The 25,077-nt window shown below is 34.1% G+C and overlaps 2 protein-coding genes across 2 annotated transcripts; one reads left to right on the top strand and one right to left on the bottom strand.

Annotated features, from left to right (window-relative positions):
* On the top strand, positions 1-833 carry LOC131181633 (uncharacterized). Its single transcript, XM_058150496.1, has 3 exons — positions 1-241; positions 573-698; positions 760-833. Exons 1-3 carry the CDS (start codon positions 1-3, stop codon positions 831-833), a joined length of 441 nt encoding a protein of 146 aa, XP_058006479.1.
* A 20,154-nt stretch (positions 834-20,987) lies between these two features.
* On the bottom strand, positions 20,988-21,475 carry LOC110653215 (non-specific lipid-transfer protein-like). Its single transcript, XM_058150495.1, has 2 exons — positions 21,117-21,475; positions 20,988-21,015 (listed from the first exon to the last, which is right to left on the bottom strand). Exons 1-2 carry the CDS (start codon positions 21,473-21,475, stop codon positions 20,988-20,990), a joined length of 387 nt encoding a protein of 128 aa, XP_058006478.1.
* Between the last annotated feature and the right edge of the window lie 3,602 nt (positions 21,476-25,077).

The following is a 25,077-nucleotide window of genomic DNA, read 5'->3' as shown; positions in this document are numbered from 1 at the left end:
ATGTTTTATGCTGTTATTGATGTGCTTGAGTTGATTATGGAAAATTCTAAGTCTGAACAGAAAGCTAAAGCATCCAATCTCCTTGATTCACTAAAATCTTTTGATGTTGCATTTAGCCTTCATTTGATGAGAAATATTCTAGGAATCACTTATGAACTGTCACAAGCTTTGCAAAGAAAAGATCAAGATATTGTGAATGCTATGACATTGGTCAAAATATCTAAACAATGGTTGCATCTATGTGAGATGAAGGATGGAATTCTTTATTTGATGATGTTACAGTGTTTTGCAATAAACACAATATTGAAGTGCCTTCCATGGATGATATGTATGTTCTTCATGGACGATCTCGACACATTTTTAAAAAAGTGGCTAACATACATCATTATCGGGTTCAAGTATTTTATGCTGTTATAGATTTGTAGCTTCAAGAGTTTAACAATCATTTCAATAAAGTAAATACAGAGTTGCTTTTATGTGTTGCTTGTTTGAGTCCGAATGATTCCTTTTTAGCTTTTGATAAGAAAAATTGTTGTGCTTTGCTCAATTTTACCCGATTAAACTTTCTATAGTACAGCTTGTTGCTCTTGATAATCAATTGGAGACATATATTCTTGATACGAAGTCCAATGCTGAGTTTTCAAATTTGACAGCAATTAGCAATCTTGCTGAGAAAAATGTTAAAGACAAAAAGGAATGTATTATATCCTTTGGTTTATAGGCTTATAACATTGGCCTTAATTCTACCTGTTGCAACAGCTTCTGTCGAGAGAGCATTTTCTGCTATGAAGATTGTGAAGAATCAATTGCGCAATCGAATGGGAGATCAATAGATGTCTCATTGTTTAATTACATATATCGAGAAAGAAATTTTTAACTCCATTAACAATGAGGTGATCATACAACGATATCAAAACATGAAAACTCACAAAGAGCAATTGTCACTTAGAAATCCATGTATTGATGTAATGTGTAGTTGGCATTTCTGAGTAATATTATGGCTTGATTATATCATTTTGGAATGTTAAAATATAGTTTTTTTCTATTAGTTTATTTTGAATAGAATATTATTTATTACTATTTCAATTTTATCTTTTAAAGTATCATCTTTGTAAATTTTGGTAGAATTTATTTTTTCACCTTTGCCTACTTTCAACAAAAAATTTGGCTTTGCCAATGCTTATAATATAATATAATTTTAAATTTTCTACTTTTAAGATATAATTATTAAATTTTTATAATGAAATGAAATGGTTAAAAATTAAAAAAAATAAAAAAAGAAATTTATAAAAATCTAAGAATTAAAATGAATATTAATTAAATATGTCAAGTAATATTCTCTCCAAACCAAAGTCATTTTAATGTTAATAAAATTTTTATGATTATAAAAATTAACCACGTTAATATTTTAATCGTCTCACCTTAATACAAATAAAATCTAGGTGAAACACATAAAGGAATTGTAAAAATGGAAAAAAGATACATGATTAAAAATATGTGAATAATTTAAGATGCATGAACATTGAAGAAAAACAATATTAAGTGTATGTTTAATAAACTAAAAAAATAATATAATAATTTAATTATTGAGGCTTTAAGTTTTGGCAATCAATTATCAAATAAAATAATTATTTAAATTATAAAAATTAATATAATAATAACAATAATAAAGATACTTAAAAATAAATAAATACTTGCTCCCAAAAAAAGAAATAAATACTTAGATTATAAATAAATTAATTTATAAATAGTAAGTGCCACATAGCAGCTTTAAGAAAATTTCTCTCTCTCTATATATTGTTTTACATGTGATTGATAGTAATTTTAATATATAAAATATCTTTAAAATTAAATTAAATAACAATTATATATTATAACTATTTAGGGAATAAAAAAAAATTAACATTTCTCTTTTAAAAAAAGTTTAAAAAGTAGTGGATAATTAACCATTCAAATTAAAAAAAATTAACTCTTTTAAATTGTCAATGTTTTGATTTTTAACATTTTGAGTTGGTGAATAATTAATTTCAAATTAAAAAAAATTAAAAAGGAAGTAGTCACAATTCCCAATTAACAGCAGTTACTATTGCTAGATGATTCGAGAAAGAGATTATATATTTATAATTTTAATTTACTAGTTATAATTGTTATCAATTTTTTAAATCAGTATAAAATCAATAAAATTAAAAGATTAATTAATTAAAAATGAAAATAAATGTAAACATTTAAATTTTTAGTCATTATAATTATAACATATTTTTTGTCCACAACATAATTTTTTAAGAGATTGACCAAATCTTGATAAAAGTTTATATTTTTTAATAATTAACTTTTAATTAATAAAATTATTGTTATTTTTAAGAAAGTTTGGATTAAAAATTGTAAGTATTGGAAGTTTGATAATTATGTTGGTAAGAAGACATTATATTTAGAAAGTAATTTTTTACTTTAGTTATAATATTTTATTTATTTAGTAAAATATTCAAAGTCGTTGTGATATTACATTACTTTTAATAATTAGACATCTTTAAAAAAATTCAATCATTAATTTTTTACAAAAATTTAAATATTTCATTTTCATAAATAAATGGTAAGATTATTTGAATTTGAAATGTTAAATTAATTAAAGAGTTATATATTATAACTGTTTATGAAATACAGAAAAAATTTATTGTTAACATTTCTCTATTTTCTTAAAAACATTTCTCTCTTTTCAATTACTGATTATAGAAAAGGTGGCGGGTTATAGGCATCCTTCAGAGGTTCCTCTTTTCCATGTTTATCTCTGGCTGCAGGTCCATGGTTTACGTATTGGATTTATGTTAGCAAGATGTGCTCAAAGGATTGGCAATGATGTTGGTGAATTTGTAAGTGCCGATCCCAATAATTTCACTGGGTTGTGGAGGTTTTATATGAGGGTTCGAATTTGTCATGATGTTCGAAGGCCTTTGCATAGAGGAACTCGGCTTAAACAAGAAGGTGATGAATGGTTTTCTGTGACTTTTTGCTATAAATGTTTGTCTACCTATTGCTTTATTTGTGGCCTTCTTGGACATGGAGAACGTTTTTATCTAAAACTTGTTGAATGGAGTGAGGTTCCTTTACAGCGGTTGTATGGTCCTGAGTTGCGTGCTATTTCTCGCCAATCACAGACGAATATTGGTGTGAAGTGGCTTAGGGAAGAACCACTGTCCGTGGAGGAGATGGAGGCTGTTTCTGGTCAAGTTGCTCAGTTTGGTAACCGTGAGTCTTTTGGGCCTAAAAATTCACTGATTTTGAATGGTATTGGAGGGATAAGGGGAGATAATAGTGGAGGTGATCACGTTTCTAACTTAGGAGGATGTTCAAATTTGAATTTGATGCCTTTTAAAGATAATGCTGATGGAGTTGTGCTAATAGACCCAAAAAGAAAACGTTTGGGCTTGGATCAGGCTTCTAACATGGCCCATACAACAAATTCATCTGAAAAGGGTGGAACTGATGCAAAAAACTTGACATCGGCGGGCACTGGACATCAGGCCCGCCGGAAGAAATGAGTTATTTAAGCTGGAACTATCATGGGCTGGGCAACCCTCGAGCAGTTCAGACTCTGAGAGAAATTGTCCAAGATAAAAAGCCTTCTCTTCTATTTCTTATTGAAACTCTCAGTACTAGTTCTAAAATTAATGAAATAAAAGTGTTATTGGGCTATGATTCTTTCTTTTGTGTTGATGCTATAAGCCATAGTGGAGGCCTAGCCCTTTTTTGGAAATCAACGAGTTTAGTCTCTCTTCTCAGCTCCTCTTCTTCTCATATTGATGTCACACTCGATGTTCAAGGTATTGGGCCATTGCGTCTTATTGGCTTCTATGGAAAGCCGGATAGGAGTCGAAGGGTTGAATCATGGCAATTGTTACGAAATTTAGCTTTAGAATGCTCTTTCCTTTGGGTTGTGATGGGGGACTTTAATGATCTTTTAGCTTCACACGAGAAGCGAAGTGGACTTCCTCACCTAAATTGGCTTCTTCAAGGGTTTCGGCAAGCAGTTGAGGATGCTAGATTATTTGATCTCCCAATGAGTGGCTACAAATTTACTTAGGAGAATGGTAGGGATTCGGATAGTTGGGTGGAGGAAAAGTTAGATTGGTTTCTCATTTCGAGTTCTTGGCATGGCAAATTTCTACATTTTATTGTTTATTCCCTCGAAGTTACGTCTTCTAATCATCTCCCAATCTATCTGGAGTTGAAGGTCTTTGTTCCTCGTGGCAGGCTCGTCTGTTCAGGTATGAGAATCTGTGGAATCGGGAGCCTGATTGTAGACGTCTAGTGAAGGAGTGCTGGTTGGATAATTTTTCATTGGATGTGTTGGCAAAGCTTCAGAAGTGTAGTTTTATGCTCGATAGATAGGGGTAATCACTTTGTAATCTATTTAAGGCTGATATTGATAATTGTAAGAGGGATATGAAACTTTATTGTGGAGCCAATGATCTAGTATATAAGAATCGATTTTTGGCTGCCAGGAATCATTTCTTTGAACTATTGACCCAGAAATATATGTACTGGCATCAAAGAGCCAAGGAGTTCTGGCTTGGTGAAGGGGACTAGAATACACGGTATTTTCATGCCATGGCAACAATTAGACAGAAAAAGAATCGTATTGAACGACTGAAAGATAATTCTGGTCATTGGCAGAATTGGGATTCCAATCTTGCATCTGTCATATCTAAGTATTTTACTGATCTTTTTCGATCTCAGGTGACTAGTAGTGCTTTTATTCTTTCTCATGTTCCTAGAAAGTTGATGATTTGCAGAACTCTATGCTATTGGACTCTTTTTTGGTGGAGGAAGTCAGAGCAGCAGTTTTCAGTATAAAGGCGGACAAATCACCAGGCCTAGATGGTTTCAATTCTGGGTTTTTCCAACATTATTGGGATGTTGATGGTCTTGAAATATCTCAGCTTTGTATATCTATCATCAACTCATGTTCGATTCCTCCAAGTCTTAATGAGACAGCAATAGATTTGATTCCAAAGAAATTTTGGCCTAAGTCTATGTCTGATTTGAGGCCAATTGCCCTGTGTAATGTGATCTTCAAGATTGTTTCAAAGATGTTAGCTAATCGCCTTAAGATGATGTTGCCTTCTTTGGTTTCTACTAATCAGAATGCTTTTGTTGCTGGTCATAACATCAATGATAATAGTGTTGTGGCTTATGAAGTTATGCATTTTTTTCGTTGGGCAGCTCTTAAGATGGACATTAGCAAGGCTTGTGATCACATTGAGTGGTCATTTTTATGAGACCCAGATAATGGTTTTATTACCACTCAGCCTATGGCTGACTCTAGTGTACAAGTCATTGTTGATTTGATTTACCATAGGTCTTGGAATGTCCCTCTCATTAACTCTTTTTTTAATCAGCGGAATAGGGCCTTAATCCTCTCTATTCCTTTGTCATCTTCCCGGCTTATAGATTGGATTTGTTGGAAGTTGGAGTCGAAAGGTATATTTACTGTTAGAAGTGCTTAAAGTCTTTTGTTTGGGATTCTAGATTAGGAGGTTCGAATGATTCTTGATTTTTGTGAAAAAAGCTTTGGAATATGCGTGTTCCTCCGAATGTGAAGAATTTCATATGGCGAGCTGCAAATAATGTGCTGCCATGTCTATCTTCGCTTTTTACCAAACATGTCCCGGTGACAAATATCTGCCCTTTGTGTCATGGCAATTATGAGACTATTTTGCATATTCTTGTTTCTTGCCCTTTCTCTATGTCAGTTTGGATGGCCTCGCCACTGGGGTGGTTTAATCCTTCTGCTAATAATTTTTTTGGTTGGCTATCAAGCTTTCTGAACAAAAAGGGGGTTGTGGATATAGCCTTGGGTTTGTTTATTTGCTGGTCACTCTGGAATTTCAGGAATGATAAAGTCTGGAATGGTAAGCTCCTTACAGCGTATCAGGTTTGGCAGAGGGCAAATTTCGCTTTTCATGAGTGGCAGGCGGTTCAACCAAATGTCCTCCTTGCTGCTTCTTAGTCTTTGATCAGGCGTTGGTCTAAGCCTTCTCGTGATTGGCTAAAGATTAATGTTGATGCTATCACGACAATTCTAGATTTTTGTTTTGGTGTGGGATTCGTAGCACGGGATTGGAATGGTAGCTTCTTAGCAGCAAAGAACGTGGTATTGCAAGGTAATTTAATGGCAAAGGAGGTTGAAGCTGTTGGTATCAAAGATGCACTCAGTTGGGTGCTTTCCAAGGGCTGGTCATGAGTTATTATTGAATCTGATGCTTTAAGAGTAATTCAGGCTCTCAAGGATCCCTTTTATCAGGATTCATCTTCTTTTGACTTACTTATTTCGGATTGTAAGTCTCAATTGTCTGAGATTGATTCAGTTATTTTTGCACATGTTTACAGGTTTGCGAATGGTGTGGCTCATAGGTTAGCTAGAGCGACCCATTCTGTGTCAGATGTGGGTGAATGGATTGACCATCCACCAGATTTTATTGTTCAAGCTTTATCTGAAGACTTTTATTAATATTATCCCTTTTATTTTCAAAAAAAAAATTAAAATTAGTTAGCGCAATTTAATATTGAAATTAGTAAATAGTTAACTATCTAAGTTAAAGACAATTGAATTGTCAAAGTTTTGATTTTCAACATAATTAACATTTTTTTATTGTCTAAATTGGAAAGGTTAAATTCATTAAGAATAAAATTTAGATTGTGTTTAGAAAATTAAATTAAATAACAATTATTTATTACAATAGTTTAGGAAATACAAAAATAATTTACTATTATTTGAAGTTGAAAATTCAAAATTAATTCAGAAGTGATATTTGGATTTTAATTGGGTAATTGAAGTAAATGATTATTATTGTTTTTTTAGAAAGTTAGATAAAAAAAATTGTATGTTTTGAAATTTTGATAATTATTTAAGTAAGGAAAAATTATATTTGGAAAGTAATTTTTACTTTATTTATAATATTTTGTTTATTTAATAAAATACTTAAAGTCATTTTGATGCTGCGTTACCAGGATTTTAGAGGTTAAACTAATTAAGGAGCAAAATTTGAATTGTATTTAGAAAATTAAATTAAATAATAATTATATATTATAATCTTTTAGAAAATACTGAAATAATTGCTATCAATAAATTTAATTAAAATTTGCCACTTGGTATAATTGTGCTTAATTTGAAATCCTATGTAGTAGTATCAAAGAAAATTTGCATGATATATATATATATATATATATATATATATATATATATATATATAACATTTAATCTCAAAGGCCTTAATTTTTTAAAATCAAATTTTAAAGTAAAAAAATAATTTATGTCACGACCCAACCTATGGGCCGGACCGGCACTAGGACCTAGGCCAGCCTAAAGCCCCCGAGGCCCGTAGTAAGCCTTAACTATTCATTTACCCAACTCTAAGGCCCATTTGGGCCCAATTTCAAGAAACCAACCGGACAGAGTCCGGCCATAAAATGGACCTACCAACGGAGACTTTTTGACTCACCCGACCTGTAAACACAATAAACAATCCATTGGGAAGCTCAGCTCACCCTCCACATACTCATATCATCATAATGATAAATGGGAGCTCAGCTCCCTCATCCAGTCCATCAAACATGCATATAATAATTTTACAGGTCCACAATAATAATTTAGTTTACAGACCCAAATCAAATAAACATTTCTAACACATGTGGAAATTCTAGGAGTAAATAAAATTACACAAATATTGATAAACAACCTGCGAGGAAAGGAAGCAGGTTAACCTCAAAAATATCCTCCTGTGGCCTGGAAAAATATTGAACAGGAGTGAGCGTTCGACTCAGAGAGTAAAATATCAATTTTAACCATAATCTCTATAACTATCTAAAACTAATGCACCATGTAGAGTGAAATGCAACATCAACAACATTTTCACATCATAACATTAAAAAGGTAAATTTAGAGCACTCACGCACACTGTAACATCAATCATAATATATGGGAGCTGATCCCCTATATAGCTCTCTTAAATCCAACCTGGTGCCAGCGAAGAACTCAGCTCGGACTTCCACTTAATAACCAAATCGAGGGTCCCAGCGAAGAACTCAAGCCGTGACTACCCCTCGAAGGATCGGGTCCCAGCGAAGAACTCAAGCCGTGACTACCCATCCTGTCCATAGTCCACACCACATCACACGCACACCAACGCACGCACACTGCTCCAAATTACCACAACAACATCCATGGCACGTTAACAGTTATAAATGCAACATAAATAGTGCCTAGAGTTTAACTACATAAATATATGCATATAAGTGATGCATGGGCATGCTGAACATATAATAATATCGAAATTACAATTAAAATTAATATTTTACTCACAGACTTTACGACAATCACTGTGGCGGCTGGGCGGAGGAAGAAGGCTGTCCCGGCTCACCTGACAATTTTATTACAATCATTTAATAAATCTGACTCAATTCAAACAAAGAAAAAGACCAATACGTCCTAAGTCGTGCCGAAAATCCGGCAGAGTCTCCCCTATACCTAGGACCTACCCAACCTGCAAAAGGGCTCAAAACACACTTCTATATTCACAATCCATATGTCCACAACTCAATCACATCACACAGCCCCTCCTGGGCCCATCAAATCAATCATCAATCACAATATGTAAAATTTCAATTTAGTCCTTATAATTGACTATTTTTGCAAAAACTGCCCAAATAAGCTCTAAAAATTCTAAAACTTTGCCCCGCAGTCCTTAGCAATATTACTAAGCTATTGCAAAAAGAATCATAATTTTCTAAGCTACCACGAATATTTTATGGATTTTTAATCCTATTTAAGCACTAGAAAATTACGTAAAAACAAGGTTCGGGTTTACCTTTGCCGATTCCGAATTCGGGGACGCGCTCGGGTCGTCTGACAATGGGGGGGTAGCCAAAACCTCGGTGCAATTCGGAGACTTTTCCAGAAGGTCCGTTCGCCGAATTTCGCATCTTGGCCAATCGTCGAATTTCCGCGAATCGAGGATACCTACACGAAGCCCATAACACGGGGGTTAGTACATAAATTTTTCAGAATTTTCTAAGCTCATTAAATGCTCGGAAAAACACTGCGAAGTTTCGTGGGACCCACCGAAAAACGGTGTTGGAAAAATTTGAAATTTATGTCGCCGTGAAGCTCTCGACGAGTGGAGCGTGCTGGTACCCTCAGTTTTCTCGTGGGATTCACGGTTTTCGAGAAATCTAGCCCAAAAGTCGAAATGGGCTAAAAACTTCCCGAGAAAAAATTGGACAAACCGCTTGATGGATTTCGGCGTTCTTGGTGTCTATGAAAAGCTCTTGCCTAGTAGATGATTTTAGACATAAGACCCGGTCCAATTGGTGGCCGGATCGGCCGGATTTTGGCTGGAGAAGCCGAAACGCCGCGCGCGCGAGGGAGGGAATTCGCGTGTTTCGCCTGCTTGGAGCGCGGCCACCGGCCGGGAGGTTGGGTGGCGCCACGGCCTACTGGGTGGCAGTGGGTAGGTGGTCGCTGGGAGGGAGGAGAGAGAAAAGAGAGAGAAAAGGAAGAGGGAACGACGCGCGCGGGAGGAAGAAAAAGGGAAGGGAGTCGGTCCGATTCGACTGGTCCGATCCGGTCCGGTTCGATTCGATTCGGTCGGTTCGATTTGAAATACAAAATTTTGAATTTTTACTCTGCCTCGGGACCGAAAACGAGGTCCAAAAATTTCGAAAAAATTCCAGAAAACTCAGAAAAATACGTAGACTCCAAATATATTTTTAGTTTTGCCACGTGGTCTTTAAATTAATTTTTAAAAATCATCAAAGTTTATATTTTCGGAAAATCGAACCCGATTTTTAAAATTCGAAAAATCTCAAAAAAATTCCTAAAATTTAAATAAAATTAAAATACCAAAAATGCTCATAAAATTTAAAATTTTGGGGTGTTACATTCTTCCCCCCTTACAGAAAATTCGTCCTCGAATTTTTACACAAGGCAGAATAAAGTACAGGATTACACATTGAACAGATAAGGGTACTTGCTACGCATGTCCCGTTCTGACTCCCAGGTGCACTCTTCCACTGACTGACTCCTCCACAAAACCTTAACCATAGGGATCTGTTTGGATCTCAGCTGCCTCACTTGGTAGTCCACTATGGCTACAGGCTGCTCCTCAAATGTCAAGTTCTCTTTTAGCTCTATCACATCCGGCTGTAGTACATGAGAAGGATCTGGAATGTATTTCCTGAGCATGGAGATGTGAAATACGGGATGAACATGAGAAAGGTTAGGTGGTAGCTCCAACCGGTAGGCAACTGCTCCAACTCTATCAGTAACCTCAAAAGGTCCAATATACCGAGGTGCCAACTTGCCCTTCTTTCCAAATCTCATGACTCCCTTCATTGGAGAAACCTTCAGGAATACATAGTCGCCCACTGCAAACTCCACATCTCTCCGTCTGGGGTTTGCATAACTCTTCTCTTCATCAAAGTCGCCTCGCCGTTCTCGATTAAAGGAACTACCTCTGAAGTGTACTGCACTAGGTCTACATTATGCACCTTCGCTTCCCCCATTTCTGTCCAACACAGAGGAGACCTACACTTCCTTCCATATAATGCCTCATAGGGTGCCATCCCTATGCTGGAGTGATAACTGTTGTTGTAGGCAAACTCCACCAAAGCTAGCTGCTCATCCCATTGACCTCCAAAATCCAAGACACTCATGCGAAGCATGTCTTCCAGTGTTTGGATTGTCCTTTCTGACCGCCCATCCATGCGAGGGTGGAAAGCCGCATCAAGTTCAACTGGTGCCAAGTGCCTCCTGCAACTTTCTCCAAAACCGAAGTGAATCAGCCCTCTGTCAGATATTATGGAAGCCGAAACTCCATGCAATCTGACTATTTCTCGAATGTAGAGCCGGGCATACTGTGCCACAGAATATGTAGTCTTCACAGGTAAGAAGTGAGCTGATTTGGTCAAGCGGTCCACGATTACCCATATCAAATCATATCCTCACGTGGTACGAGATAACCCAGTCACAAAATCCATAGTAATCATTTCCCACTTCCATTCTGGGATAGGGAGCTCTTGCAGCTTCCCTGACGGTCTCTGGTGTTCAAACTTCACCTTCTGACAAGTCAAGCACTTGGACACAAAGTCTGCTATGTCTCTTTTCATGCCATTCCACCAATAACTATCTTTCACATCATGGTACATCTTGGTGGAACCTGGGTGGACACTGTACAGTGTGTAGTGTGCCTCTCGCATGATTTCATTCCTGAGGTTGTCCACATCGGGCACACATATCCTAGAACCTTGCACTAGGGCACCATCATTGGCAAATCCAAACTCACCACCTTCACCTTGTCAGACTCTTTCTATAATCTTCATCAAGTGTTGGTCTCTGTGCTGGGAAACTCTAAATCTCAACCTAAAGTATGGCTTCACTGAAAAGTGAGCCAACAATACCCCCTCATCTGAAAGATCTAGGATTAAACCTTGATCCATCAACTCATGTACCTCCTGAATCAATGGTCTCTTCTCTACTGAAATGTGCGCCAAACTGCCAGAAGATTTTCTGCTCAAGGCATCTGCCAAAACATTGGCTTTTCCAGGGTGGTACTGGATGGTGCAATCATAGTCTTTCAGAAGCTCCATCCATCTCCTCTGTCTCAAGTTTAAATCCCTCTGTTGGAAGATGTACTTCAAGCTCTTGTGGTCGGTGTATATCTCGCACACTTCACCATACAGATAGTGTCTCCAGATCTTTAGTGCAAAGATTACAGCTGCCATTTCCAAATCATGGGTGGGGTAGTTCTGCTCATGCCTCTTCAGTTGCCTTGAAGCATAAGCCACTACCTTTCCATTCTGCATCAAAACACACCCTAGGCCAACTCTGGAGGCGTCACAATACATGGTGTATCCTTCACCACTCACAGGTAGTGTCAACACAGGCGTGGTTAGACACTCCTAAGCTTCGAAACTCACCTCACGATCATCTGTCCAAATGAATGGAACATTCTTCCTGGTCAACTTAGTTAGGGGAGCCGCTATCCTGGAGAAATCTTGTACAAAACGCCTATAGTAGCCAGCTAAACCCAGAAAACTTCGCACCTCAGTGACTGTTGTAGGCCTAAGCCAATCAGTTACAGCTTCAATTTTCTTGGGATCCACTTGAATGCCGTCACTAGAAACCACGTGTCCCAAGAATGAGATGCTTTCTAGCCAAAATTCACATTTTGAAAATTTGGCATATAGCTGGTGCTCCCTCAACGTCTGCAACACCATCCTCAAGTGCCACAGGTGTTCTTCCTCGGTCCGAGAGTACACCAAAATGTCATCTATGAATACGATGACAAAACGGTCCAAAAATGGCTTGAACACCCTGTTCATCAAGTCCATGAAGGCTGCTGGTGCATTAGTGAGTCCAAAAGACATCACCAAGAACTCATAATGACCATATCTTGTCCTGAAAGCCGTTTTGGACACGTCCTCATTCCTGATTCTCAATTGATGGTAGCCTGATCGCAGGTCTATCTTGGAAAAGAATCTAGCTCCTTGGAGCTGATCAAACAAATCATCGATCCGAGGAAGTGGATACTTGTTCTTCACAGTCACCTTGTTCAGCTGTCTGTAGTCGATACACAACCTCAATGACCCATCCTTCTTTCTCACAAATAGAACAGGAGCGCCCCAAGGTGAAGTGCTTGGACGTATAAAACCCTTATCCAAAAGCTCTTGTAGTTGCTCCTTTAGCTCTTTCAATTCTGCTGGTGCCATCCTGTAAGGTGGCATGGATATGGGATTTGTACCCGGCACAACATCAATGCAAAACTCTATTTCCCTTCCTGGTGGCAACCCTGGAAGCTCCTCTGGGAAGACATCCATATATTCTCTGATAACAGGAACATTTTCCATGCTGACACCTTCTATAGATGTATCTCTCACCAATGCCAAATACCCTTAGCATCCACGCCTCAACATTTTTCTAGCGCTAATTGCTGACACCAAATTATATGGAGCCATGCTCCTGTCACCATCAAAGCAAAACTCTTCCACACCAGGTATGTGGAAATACACTTTTTTGTTCCTGCAGTCTAAGGTGGCATAATGAGTTGCCAACCAATCCATCCCCAAAATTACATCAAAATCTATTACTGGTAGAGGAACCAAGTCTGCTGGGAGGATCTTTCCATCCACTACCACTGGACTACCCGGAAAAACCATATCTACCTCTATGTCGTCGCTAAGTGGGGTAGCTACCGACAAAGGACATCCTAAGGTTGTAGGGTTTCTACCCAACCTCATGGTAAACACAGGGGAGACAAATGAGTGCGTAGCACCCGGATCTATCAAAACACGAGCCTCATAAGAATGGACTGTAAGAATACCGCCACAACCGCATTGGAAGCTCGAGCATCCCGGTGGGTCGGGGTGAAAACTCGAGCTTGACCCTACCCGAGTGGCGTAACTCGACATCGACTTCTACCTCTGACCGCCTCCAAATCCACGCCCCCTTGTCCTCACTGGCCATCGAATCGATCGCCGCCATGTTGAAAGCACCGGATACAATCGGCGAGGAATATTTGCAATGTAACTCGTGACCCCATCTGGCTCATCAAAACGGCATTCTCTAGCAAAGTGACCTGGTTGGCCACACCTGAAGCATACTCCTGATCCCATCAAACAAGGTCCTGAATGTCCTCTTCCACACTGTGCATAAGGTGCCAAAGAGGATCCTGAACCAGAGCGAATCGCTGCATTCTCGAATCGTTACCACCGCTTGGATCCGCACTCGGTGCAACCCTCGGGATTTGTGTCTAAAACCACTCTCCTTATTCTTGCTTCTTCCTCTGTAAGTAGTTTGGCCACCACTATCCGTAGTACCCATGTGGGGAACACCTGAAGAACCCTCTGCTCTGTTTTTCTTTGCTCTTCTGCTATCATCCACAGCATAGCTAATCTCAATCTGTCTGGCTCGATCAACCACCACATTAAAAGACTGATCAGACATCATGGCCAGGTTCGCATATCTCCTGTCAAGCCCCTTTAGGAATCTTTTCACCTTCATAGTCTCTGTAGATACTGCTGTAGGGGCATATCTGCTCAATTCCAGAAATTCTGTAGTATATTCATCTACAGACCTGCCATTCTGTCTTAAGGCCTCAAAGGCCCACTGCTTCTGATCTCTGAAGCTTTCTGGCACAAACCGATTGATAAAAAGTTCCACAAACTGAGCCCATGTCAAACCCTCCATCCGGGGTAACACGTAGTCATTCATACATTGTCTAGGCATAGGCCCCATGACATGCTGCATACACTCTACCAGTCTTCTATCAGTCAACTGTAATTATGTTTCTGCCTGTCTGCAGGAATCCAAAAACCGATATGCATCGTCTGACACATCATAAGTACCAGGCACCAACTTCTTGAAATTAATTATCTGTTTATAAGGTTCCCCTCTTGGTGCGGTGGACTGCTGCTGCTGTGGAGGGTGGACCATATACTGCGCCATCATATCGATGGTCCTCTGCAATCCAGCTAGAGTAGCTGCCATTGGGTCCATGGGACCCTGTGCCATAAAGGACTGATCCTGTACTGGGGGTGGCTGCTCCTCTACTTGAGCAGCTCTAGGCCTTCTACCCCGCCTCCTCGGGGCAGGCGCCTCATCCTGTCCGACACCTCGTCAGCACATGCAGTTCTCGTGCGATGGCAGCTCTCCTGCTTCTACGCATTTTTCCTGAAATTCAGCAGCATTAGCCCACAAAATTCAAAACTGCACATTACACAGCTCTATAGACTCATATTTATACACAATATATGGAGCAGAAACTAGAAGCAAAGACGACAATGCAAGACGAATGTGGACCCTATTTTTCCACATGTGACTCCTAGTAGACTCTTCCCAACACTTTAGACAAACATTCCCTAAGAATCTGGAGCCTAAGCTCTGATACCACATTTGTCACGACCCAACCTATGGGCCGGACCGGCACTAGGACACAGGCCACCCTAAAGCCCCGAGGCCCGTAGTAAGCCTTAACTATTCATTTACCCAACTCTAAGGCCCATTTGGGCCCAATTTCAAGAAACCAACCGGACAGAGTCCGGCCATAAAATGGACCTACCAACGGGGAGTTTTTGACTCACCCGACCTGTAAACACAATAAACAATCCATTGGGGAGCTCAGCTCACCCTCCACATACTCATATCATCATAATGATAAATGGGAGCTCAGCTCCCTCATCCAGTCCATCAAACATGCATATAATAATTTTACAGGTCCACAATAATAATTTAGTTTACAGACCCAAATCAAATAAACATTTCTAACACATGCGGAAATTCTAGGAGTAAATAAAATTACACAAATATTGATAAACAATCTGCGAGGAAAGGAAGCAGGTTAACCTCAAAAATATCCTCCTGTGGCCTGGAAAAATATTGAACAGGAGTGAGCGTTCGACTCAGAGAGTAAAATATCAATTTTAACCATAATCTCTATAACTATCTAAAACTAATGCACCCTGTAGAGTGAAATGCAACATCAAAACATTTTCACATCATAACATCAAAAAGGTAAATTTGGAGCACTCACGCACCCTGTAACATCAATCATAATATATGGGAGCTGATCCCCTATACAGCTCTCTTAAATCCAACCTGGTGCCAGCGAAGAACTCAGCTCGGACTTCCACTTAATAACCAAATCGAGGGTCCCAGCGAAGAACTCAAGCCGTGACTACCCCTCGAAGGATCGGGTCCCAGCGAAGAACTCAAGCCGTGACTACCCGTCCTGTCCATAGTCCACACCACATCACACGCACACCAACGCACGCACACTGCTCCAAATTACTACAACAACATCCATGGCACGTTAACAGTTATAAATGCAACATAAATCGTGCCTAGAGTTTAACTACATAAATATATGCATATAAGTGATGCATGGGCATGCTGAACATATAATAATATCGAAATTACAATTAAAATTAATATTTTACTCACAGACTTTACGACAATCACTGTGGCGGCTGGGCGGAGGAAGAAGGCTATCCCGGCTCACCTGAAAATTTTATTACAATCATTTAATAAATCTGACTCAATTCAAACAAAGAAAAAGACCAATACGTCCTAAGTCGTGCCGAAAATCCGGCAGAGTCTCCCCTATACCTAGGACCTACCCAACCTGCAAAAGGGCTCAAAACACACTTCTATATCCACAATCCATATGTCCACAACTCAATCACATCACACAACCCCTCCTGGGCCCATCAAATCAATCATCCATCACAATATGTAAAATTTCAATTTAGTCCCTATAATTGACCATTTTTGCAAAAACTGCCCAAATAAGCTCTAAAAATTCTAAAACTTTGCCTCGCGGTCCTTAGCAATATTACTAAGCTATTGCAAAAAGAATCATAATTTTCTAAGCTGCCACGAATATTTTATGGATTTTTAATCCTATTTAAGCACTAGAAAATTACGTAAAAACAAGGTTCGGGTTTACCTTTGCCGATTCCGACTTCGGGGATGCGCTCGGGTCATCTGACAATGGGGGGTAGCCAAAACCTCGGTGCAATTCGGAGACTTTTCAGGTAACGGGTCTGTCTGGCCGGAATTTCGCAAACCTGGTCAACTGTCGAATTTCCGCTAATCGAGGATACCTACACGAAGCCCATAACACGGGGGTTAGCACATAAATTTTTCAGAATTTTCTAAGCTCATTAAATGCTCGGAAAAACACTGCGAAGTTCAGTGGGACCCACCGAAAAACGGTGTCGAAAAAATTTGAAATTTATGTCGCCGCGAAGCTCTCGACGAGTGGAGCGTGCTGGTACCCTCGATTTTCTCGTGGGATTCACGATTTTCGAGAAATCTAGCCCAAAAGTCGAAATGGGCTAAAAACTTCCCGAGCAAAAATTGGACAAACCGCTCGATGGATTTCGGCGTTCTTGGTGTCTATGGAAAGCTCTCGCCGAGTAGATGATTTTAGACACAAGACCCGGTCCAATTGGTGACCGGATCGGTCGGATTTTAGCCGGAGAAGCCAAAACGCCGTGCGCGCGAGGAAGGAAATTCGCGCGCGGTTTCCGGCCGTTAGCGCACTACCGGGCTGGGAGGCGGGTGGCCACGGCCTACCGGGGTGGCGGGGAGGTGGTGGCCAGGGGAGGGAGGAGACAGAAAAGAGAGAGAAAAGGAAGAGGGAACGACGCGCGCGGGAGGAAGAAAAAGGGAAGGGAGCCGGTCCGATCCGGTCTGGTTCGATTAGGCCGGTTCGATTCGAAATACAAAATTTTGAATTTTTACTCTGTCTCGGGACAGAAAATGAGGTCCAAAAATTCCGAAAAAATTCCAGAAAACTCAGAAAAATACGTAGACTCCAAATATATTTTTAGTTTTGCCACGTGGTCTTTAAATTAATTTTTAAAAATCATCAAAGTTTATATTTTCCGAAAATCAAACCCGATTTTTAAAATCCGAAAAATCTCAAAAAAATTCCTAAAATTTAAATAAAATTAAAATACCAAAAATGCTCATAAAATTTAAAATTTTGGGGTGTTACAATTTAAATCATAAAAATTAAGTTGATAGTGTAAATAATAATGATAATTAAAAGTGAAATAAAAAAGAATTAAATAATAATTAATATAAAAGAGAGTTATTTATGAATGGTGACATATGATAAATTTTTTTAAAAAAGTGTCACATAGCAGCATCATTATTTTAGCACAAATGAATTTATGAAAAAAAAAGCAATATAAATAATTTTTAAATATTACATTTAATTACAAAAGCTTTAATTTTTAAAAATTAAATTTTAAAGAAAATAATAATTTAAATAATAATAATAATAATAATAATAATAATAATAATTAAAAGAGAAATAAAAAAAATTAAATAATAATTAGTATAAAAGAGAGTTATTTATAAAGAGTGACATATAGCAAACTCTTTAAAAAAAAGTGTCATAGTAGTATCACATATAAAACAAAAAGGTGTTTTTAAAGGAATGCCAAATAGCACTCTTGTTGAAAACTTTACAACGTATTACTTTTCATTAATAACTTTCTTTTATATTAATTATTATTTAATTTTTTTTATTTCTCTTTTAATTATCATTATTATTTATAATACTATCTTAACATTTACGATTTAAATTATTATTTTTTTTAAATTTTGATTTTTTAAAAATTAAGACATTTTGTGATTAATTGTAATATTTAAAAATTATTTATATTATTTTTTATAAATTTATTTAAGCATAAATATTATTTACTACATGTCGTCCTCCATAATAATAATAATAATAATAATAATAATAATAAAAATTTAAAATAAAAAAATAATTTAAAATATGACAACCACAATAATAATAATAATAATAATAATAATAATAATAATAATAATAATAATAATAATAAAAGGACACTGATAGCCATTAATTTAAAAAAAAATTAGCCATTAATTTATGGTATTGTAATCAATTATCATATAATTTAATCAACCTTAAATTATTTCATATTTTTAATAAATATTTTATTATATTGTTATATTTTCTATTAATTTTATTATGAAATATTTGTTAAAAAATTTAAGAGACAAAAAGTGTAGTCAACATAAAAAGTTATAAAAATAAAACATAGAGCTTTTACTGATTTATCATTAGTATGTATTATTTTTTATGTTAATAATTTAATATTCTTCTTATTTCACTTTCTTAAGATTAATTAATACTTATTATTATTATTATTATTATTATTATCATTATGGTTAATTTATGGCAATTAAATTGAAACAGCTAAGTAAACGAGAAATATTTTATTATTATAAAATATAATTTTAAATGTTTTTGTTATATTTTTCAATGAAATAATATTTAATTATAAAATTAAATTTTTATTTAAATGATTTCCATTTGTTTGTCTACATATAGTATGTCATATGAAATATTTTATACATATTAATTATTTTCATCTCATAAAATACTTTTATTTCACCTCAGTATTCTTAAATCTTTTTTATTTACTCTAACTTTTTTATTATTTCTTTTAAAAGTTATTAGATATCATTTTGAAAATTTATTTATTTAAATATATTAATTAATTTTTATTTAATTACTATTTTATTTTATAAATTTCTTATTTAATATTTCTTAAACTTTTTAATATTTTATTTCATTATAGTTATATATCGAATGTAATTATAACTAATATTTTAATTATTTATATTTTATTATTAATTTTCAACTAAATTATTTTTTAATTTTAATTAAATATGTAAATTTTTATACATAATTTATCCCTCAATTATATTTTTATATAAAAGTAAAATTTCAAAAATAAATTGTAAATATGATTATATCAAAAATTTAGCTACAAGTAAAAAAAAAATAAATTTACAATATCAAAATTATGGGATATGTCTTTTAAAAATTAGTATGTATTTTTAACATTTGTTATATTAATAGAAAATGATGATAGTTTAAAATTTTAATTTTTATGAAATGTATTTATCTTTTTTTTTAAATGAAATATATTTATCTTATATCATAAAGTTACGTAAAACAATAATCATTTGTGTGAAAAAATTATTTTATAAAAAATATATCAAATTAATAAAAAAAATTACACTTTATAAAATTTAAAGATATAGTATTTTTAAAAAATAATATAATAAAATGTTATTTTTAATTAATAATAATGTTATATATATTTATTAGTATTAAATTAAATAATTTAATTCATTATTGGTAAGTTAATATATTTTTTATTATATTAATAACAAAAAATATTATATATATATATATATTAAATAACATTATTTTCTCATTAATATAATATATTTTCTATAATATAAAAAAAATAAATATCAATTTATATAAATCATGTGATAAAATATAAAAATTTCATAAAATTTAAATCAATTTTTAAATAAAGTAATTTTATTACATTTTATGTGACATAATCATAGAACTACTTTTAATATATGTATAAAAAGAATTAATTAGGTATTTCAATTAATTATATCATAAATTAATTAAAATTTTATTATTATAATAGATAAAAATTTATTCAAAATTAAATTAAATAAGAGAAAAATTTTAATTAAAAATTAATTTAATAGTAATAATTTATCTTATTTAAAATGTAATTAAACGTTAAATTAAAAAAATTATAAATTATCCATACATAGTATGGGCATTATATATATATATATCAAATTTTAAAAAAATAATAATTTAAATAATAAAATTTAAGACAATAATATAAAAAATAATGACAATAATAATTAAAAGATAAATAAAAAATAAAGTAATAATTAATATAAAAAAGAGTTATTTGTGAAGGGTGATATATAACAAATTCTCCAATGAAAGTGTCACATGGTAATATCACAAAAATACCTGGCTACTTTTAAGGTAAAACACAGGGATAATGAAAAACAAAAATTAAATTGAATCAAATCCATTAATAATTCAATTTTGCTTGATCAGTTGATCTATTCACTTTCTAGAACAGTATAATTAATTTAGCAACTGTTATACATCACTTCAAATTTACCTAAATGTGCAAAGAATTTGAGCGATCATCTTTGGAATTACATTGACTGGACAAATGAGTCCATTAGGCATGTACTGTTGAACTGCATTTTCTCTTCTTTTTTTTTTTTTTTTAATTTGTTTATTGCAACTATTGGAGTACATATGATAATGGAAAATTTACAGAAATTGCTTGATTGGAGTATGAAAAATTCTGAAAAAGAAACCCACACATGATTTCATTGATATAACCATATATGCCTTTTTTTTTTTTATTATTACATATGTAAGAGGGTTGAATTTGGATTTCTCAGCTTCAAAATATATACAACCGTCATTAGATTATGTCCACCACTGCATATAATCATACATGCGTAGCATCATAGCTAATTATTTAATTAATTAATGCCTCTCTTTTATGATTTATTTCTCAGAGACATACAACAGCATGAACCTCTAGGCAGTTCCCAATATGGCTGGAATCCTGCACACCACAAAAGAACAGTTGAAATGAGAGAATTCAGCAAGAGAAAAAGTAAGAAATTAGATTTTACATTAAAAAAAAAAAGATGTAAAAATTTTTACGTGCTACAGTCCACATTGGGGTCGGTAGGCACTGGAAAATTGACTTTGCACAAGCCAGGAAGTTTCTGAGCATTCCCAGGAATAACACCAGCAGATTCAGCAGCTGTCTTGATACATTGACAAAGCTGTCTGCGTATTGCCGTGGTGGTAGCCTCCCTAACCAACGTCTGTATGCCCGAACAGCAAAAGGGAACGGGCGATGGAGCAGTGCCTAGCAAGAAGGGAAGGCATGGCTGCAGTGTAGTTATGGCTTGAGTGCATGTGATTCCTTGTCCTTGCACAGTGTTTCCACTGCTGATCACAAACAAAAGCACTGATCCAAATGCCCACAAACCCGCCATCACCTTGTTGCCTGCCATTTCTTCTCTAGACAAATTTCTGAACTTAGCTCTTTCAACTCTTGCTTGGTGCATACAGCATGGCTGATGACTCTATTTATAGGCTATCTTTTGTCATGTTAATCATTCTCAGTGTATGATATTGGATTAGTAATTTAATAAATAAGTTCTTATCCTTATATTTCCTTTTAGAAAAAAAATATATTATTAAGATTTGAATTATATTCCTCATCCACATTTTTACTTTCCTCTTTTACCTGTCTCATCCATATTCTTACTTTCCTTTTTCACCTGTCTCAAATTATTAAACTAAATTTCCCCTTTTATTTTCATATAACTACTATAATTAATATTACCTTATCAAATACAAAAAATATAAGATATTTTTATCATTATTATAAATAATTTTTTATTAATAAATTAACAAAGAATCCACATGAATAAATTCTAAATGTGGTATCTGTTTAATTTTTCAATTTTATTTTTTTTTTCTATTTTTTGTTTACATTAAAATAAAATTTTCTAATTTTTATTGAAGTGAATGTGTATTATATATTTTCAATTAATTTTAGTACATATTTTTTAACTTTATTTATTTTTTATTTTTTCTAAAAATTATAAATTATGATTTTACAATTTTTTTTAATGGATGACTAACTTGTTATTTTAAGGTTAATAATCATGATTAATTGCAAACTCTATAAAAAAAATTTGCAGAGGATCCAATGTTCAAAAAATGGGTAACAAATATATTTATTAATCGTTAAAATAAGGAAAAAATGATAAAAGAATATAAAATACTAAATTAAAATTGTGATTTTTTTTATACAATATAACGGTTATATATATATAAAAACATCATGATTATGATGGAGTTTCTCTATTTGTGAAATATATAAATAATAGTGTTTAATTTATTATGGAAATAATTATTTTATAATAAAGATGGAAAGATACTAATTTTTTTAAATAGGAAAGATATTAATTTTTTTACACTTAATAAAATTATCTATAATAATTTTCATGAATGATATTTAATTAATTAATATTTTTGATAAATAAATTTTTATTGATCAAATTTAAGAAGTGAAAAAATTTTAAAACATAGTTATCAATAATTAATTAAATTATTAAATTTGCTTAAAAAAGGAAATATAGTTATCAATATTTCTGAAGAAATTCATCTAATTTCTTTTTTTTTATTAATAATTTAAAAAAAAATCAAATAACTAATGGGTAAAATTTATCTATTTATATATATAAAACATACAAATTTTTCTATAGTATTACCATGTGGACATATTATTCAAATAATTTATGATTTTGAATTCAACTTTTATTATTTAAAAATAAATTTTAAATGTACATAACAAGTATTTTTAAATTTATTTAAAATATAAATTAATCAAAATAAATATAAAATCAATTCGGACACATCTTATTAATTACTAATAAAAAAATTGTAAAATATATTTTCAAATAAAGTTTAAAAGCAGTTTGAGATAAAAAAAAAATAAATTTACTTTAAAATCAACCTCTAACAAATATATTTTCCAAGTTAAAAGTTTTAAGTGATATCCTCTAAAGTTTGAATAAATATAATTTATTACATTTGCATATTGTCAATCATTAAATTAATGTATAAAGGCTAATATTTATATTAATCTTCTACTTTAAGATTAGGTCGTTTCATAGTAAATTTTATTTTATTTTATTTTTATCTCATCATATACATCTACTTTCATCAACACCCTTGCACATTTTTTAGCCTTACTTTGACTATAGTAATTAATTAAAGGATAATATTGTAAAATATTTAATTTTTTATGATAAAATTAGATAATTATCTCTATTAATTCGCAATAAATACGGATCGACTTATCCATAAATCAGTTCCATAAAAAGAATTGAACTTATATGTTAAAATATTTTTTATATAATTTGTTTTTTAATAAATTATTTTTTATAAAAATATTTTTTATTTTTTGATTGTAATATTAAAATAATAATATATATTTATACCACGTATATAAGTGTTTTCATTTTACATATTTTAACTGAATATTTAAATTCATTAGCCATGTACTTATTTTGAGTCGTAATGTCACGACCCAACCTATGGGCCGGACCGGCACTAGGACCTGGGCCAGCCTAAAGCCCCCGAGGCCCGTAGTAAGCCTAACTGTTCATTTACCTAATGCTGAGGCCCATTTGGGCCCAATTTCAAGAAAACAAACGGACAGAGTCCGGCCGTAAAATGGACTTACCAACGGGGAGTTTTTGACTCACCCGACCTGTAAACACAATAAACAATCCATTGGGGAGCTCAGCTCACCCTCCACATACTCATCAACATAATAATAAATGGGAGCTCAGCTCCCTCATCCCATCCATCAAACATGCATGACATATTAAGTTTACAGGTCCCAAAATAATAATTTAGTTTACAGACCCAAATCAAATAACATTTCTAACACATGCGGAAATTCTAAGATTTAACAAGTTTATACAAACAGTAATAATTGACCTGCGAGGGAGAAAAGCAGGTTAACCAAAATAAAATCCTCCTGTAGTTTGAAAAATATTGAACAGAGTGAGCGTCGACTCAGAGAGTAAAATATCAATTTTAACCATAATCTCTATAACTATCTATAACTAATGCACCCTGTAGAGTGAAATGCAACATCAACAACATTTTCACATCATAACATCAAAAAGGTAATTTGGAGCACTCACACACCCTGTAGTATCAATCATAACATATGGGAGCTGATCCCCTATACAGCTCTCTTAAATCCAACCCGGTGCGGTAATTACTCAAGCTCGGACTTCCACTTAATAACCAAATCGAGGGTCCCAAATAATTACTCAAGCCGTGACTACCCCTCGAAGGATCGGGTCCCCAATTACTCAAGCCGTGACTACCCCGTCCTATCCATAGTCCACACCACATCACACGCACGCCAACGCACGCACACTGCTCCAAATTACCACAACAACATCCATGGCACATCAACAGTTATGAATGCAATATAAATCGTGCCTAGAGTTTAACTACATAAATATATGCATATAAGTGATGCATGGACATACTTGAACATATAATAATATCGAAATTACAATTAAAATTAATATTCTACTCACAGACTTGACGGTGGTCACTGAGGCGGCTGGGCGGAGGAAGAAGGCTGTCCCGGCGCACCTGACAATTTTTATTACAATCATTTAATAAATTTGACTCAATACAAACAAAGAAAAAGACCAATACGTCCTAAGTCGTGCCGAAAATCCGGCAGAGTCTCCCCTATACCTAGGACCTACCCAACCTGCAAAAGGGCTCAAAACACACTTCTATATCCACAATCCATATATCCACAACTCAATCACATCACACAGCCCCTCCTGGGCCCATCAAATCAATCATTCATCACAATATGTAAAATTTCAATTTAGTCCTTATAATTGATCATTTTTGCAAAAACTGCTCAAATAAGCTCTAAAAATTATAAAACTCTGCCCCGCGGTCCTTAGAAATATTACTAAGCTATTGCAAAAAGAATCATAATTTTCTAAGTTACTACGAATATTTTATGGATTTTCAATCCTATTTAAGCACTAGAAAA

The sequence above is a fragment of the Hevea brasiliensis genome, chromosome 7, assembly GCF_030052815.1.
Source record: "Hevea brasiliensis isolate MT/VB/25A 57/8 chromosome 7, ASM3005281v1, whole genome shotgun sequence".
Lineage (NCBI taxonomy): Eukaryota > Viridiplantae > Streptophyta > Magnoliopsida > Malpighiales > Euphorbiaceae > Hevea > Hevea brasiliensis.
The sequence above is the reverse complement of the archived record's forward strand: the minus strand, read 5'-3'. Positions and strand labels throughout refer to the sequence as shown.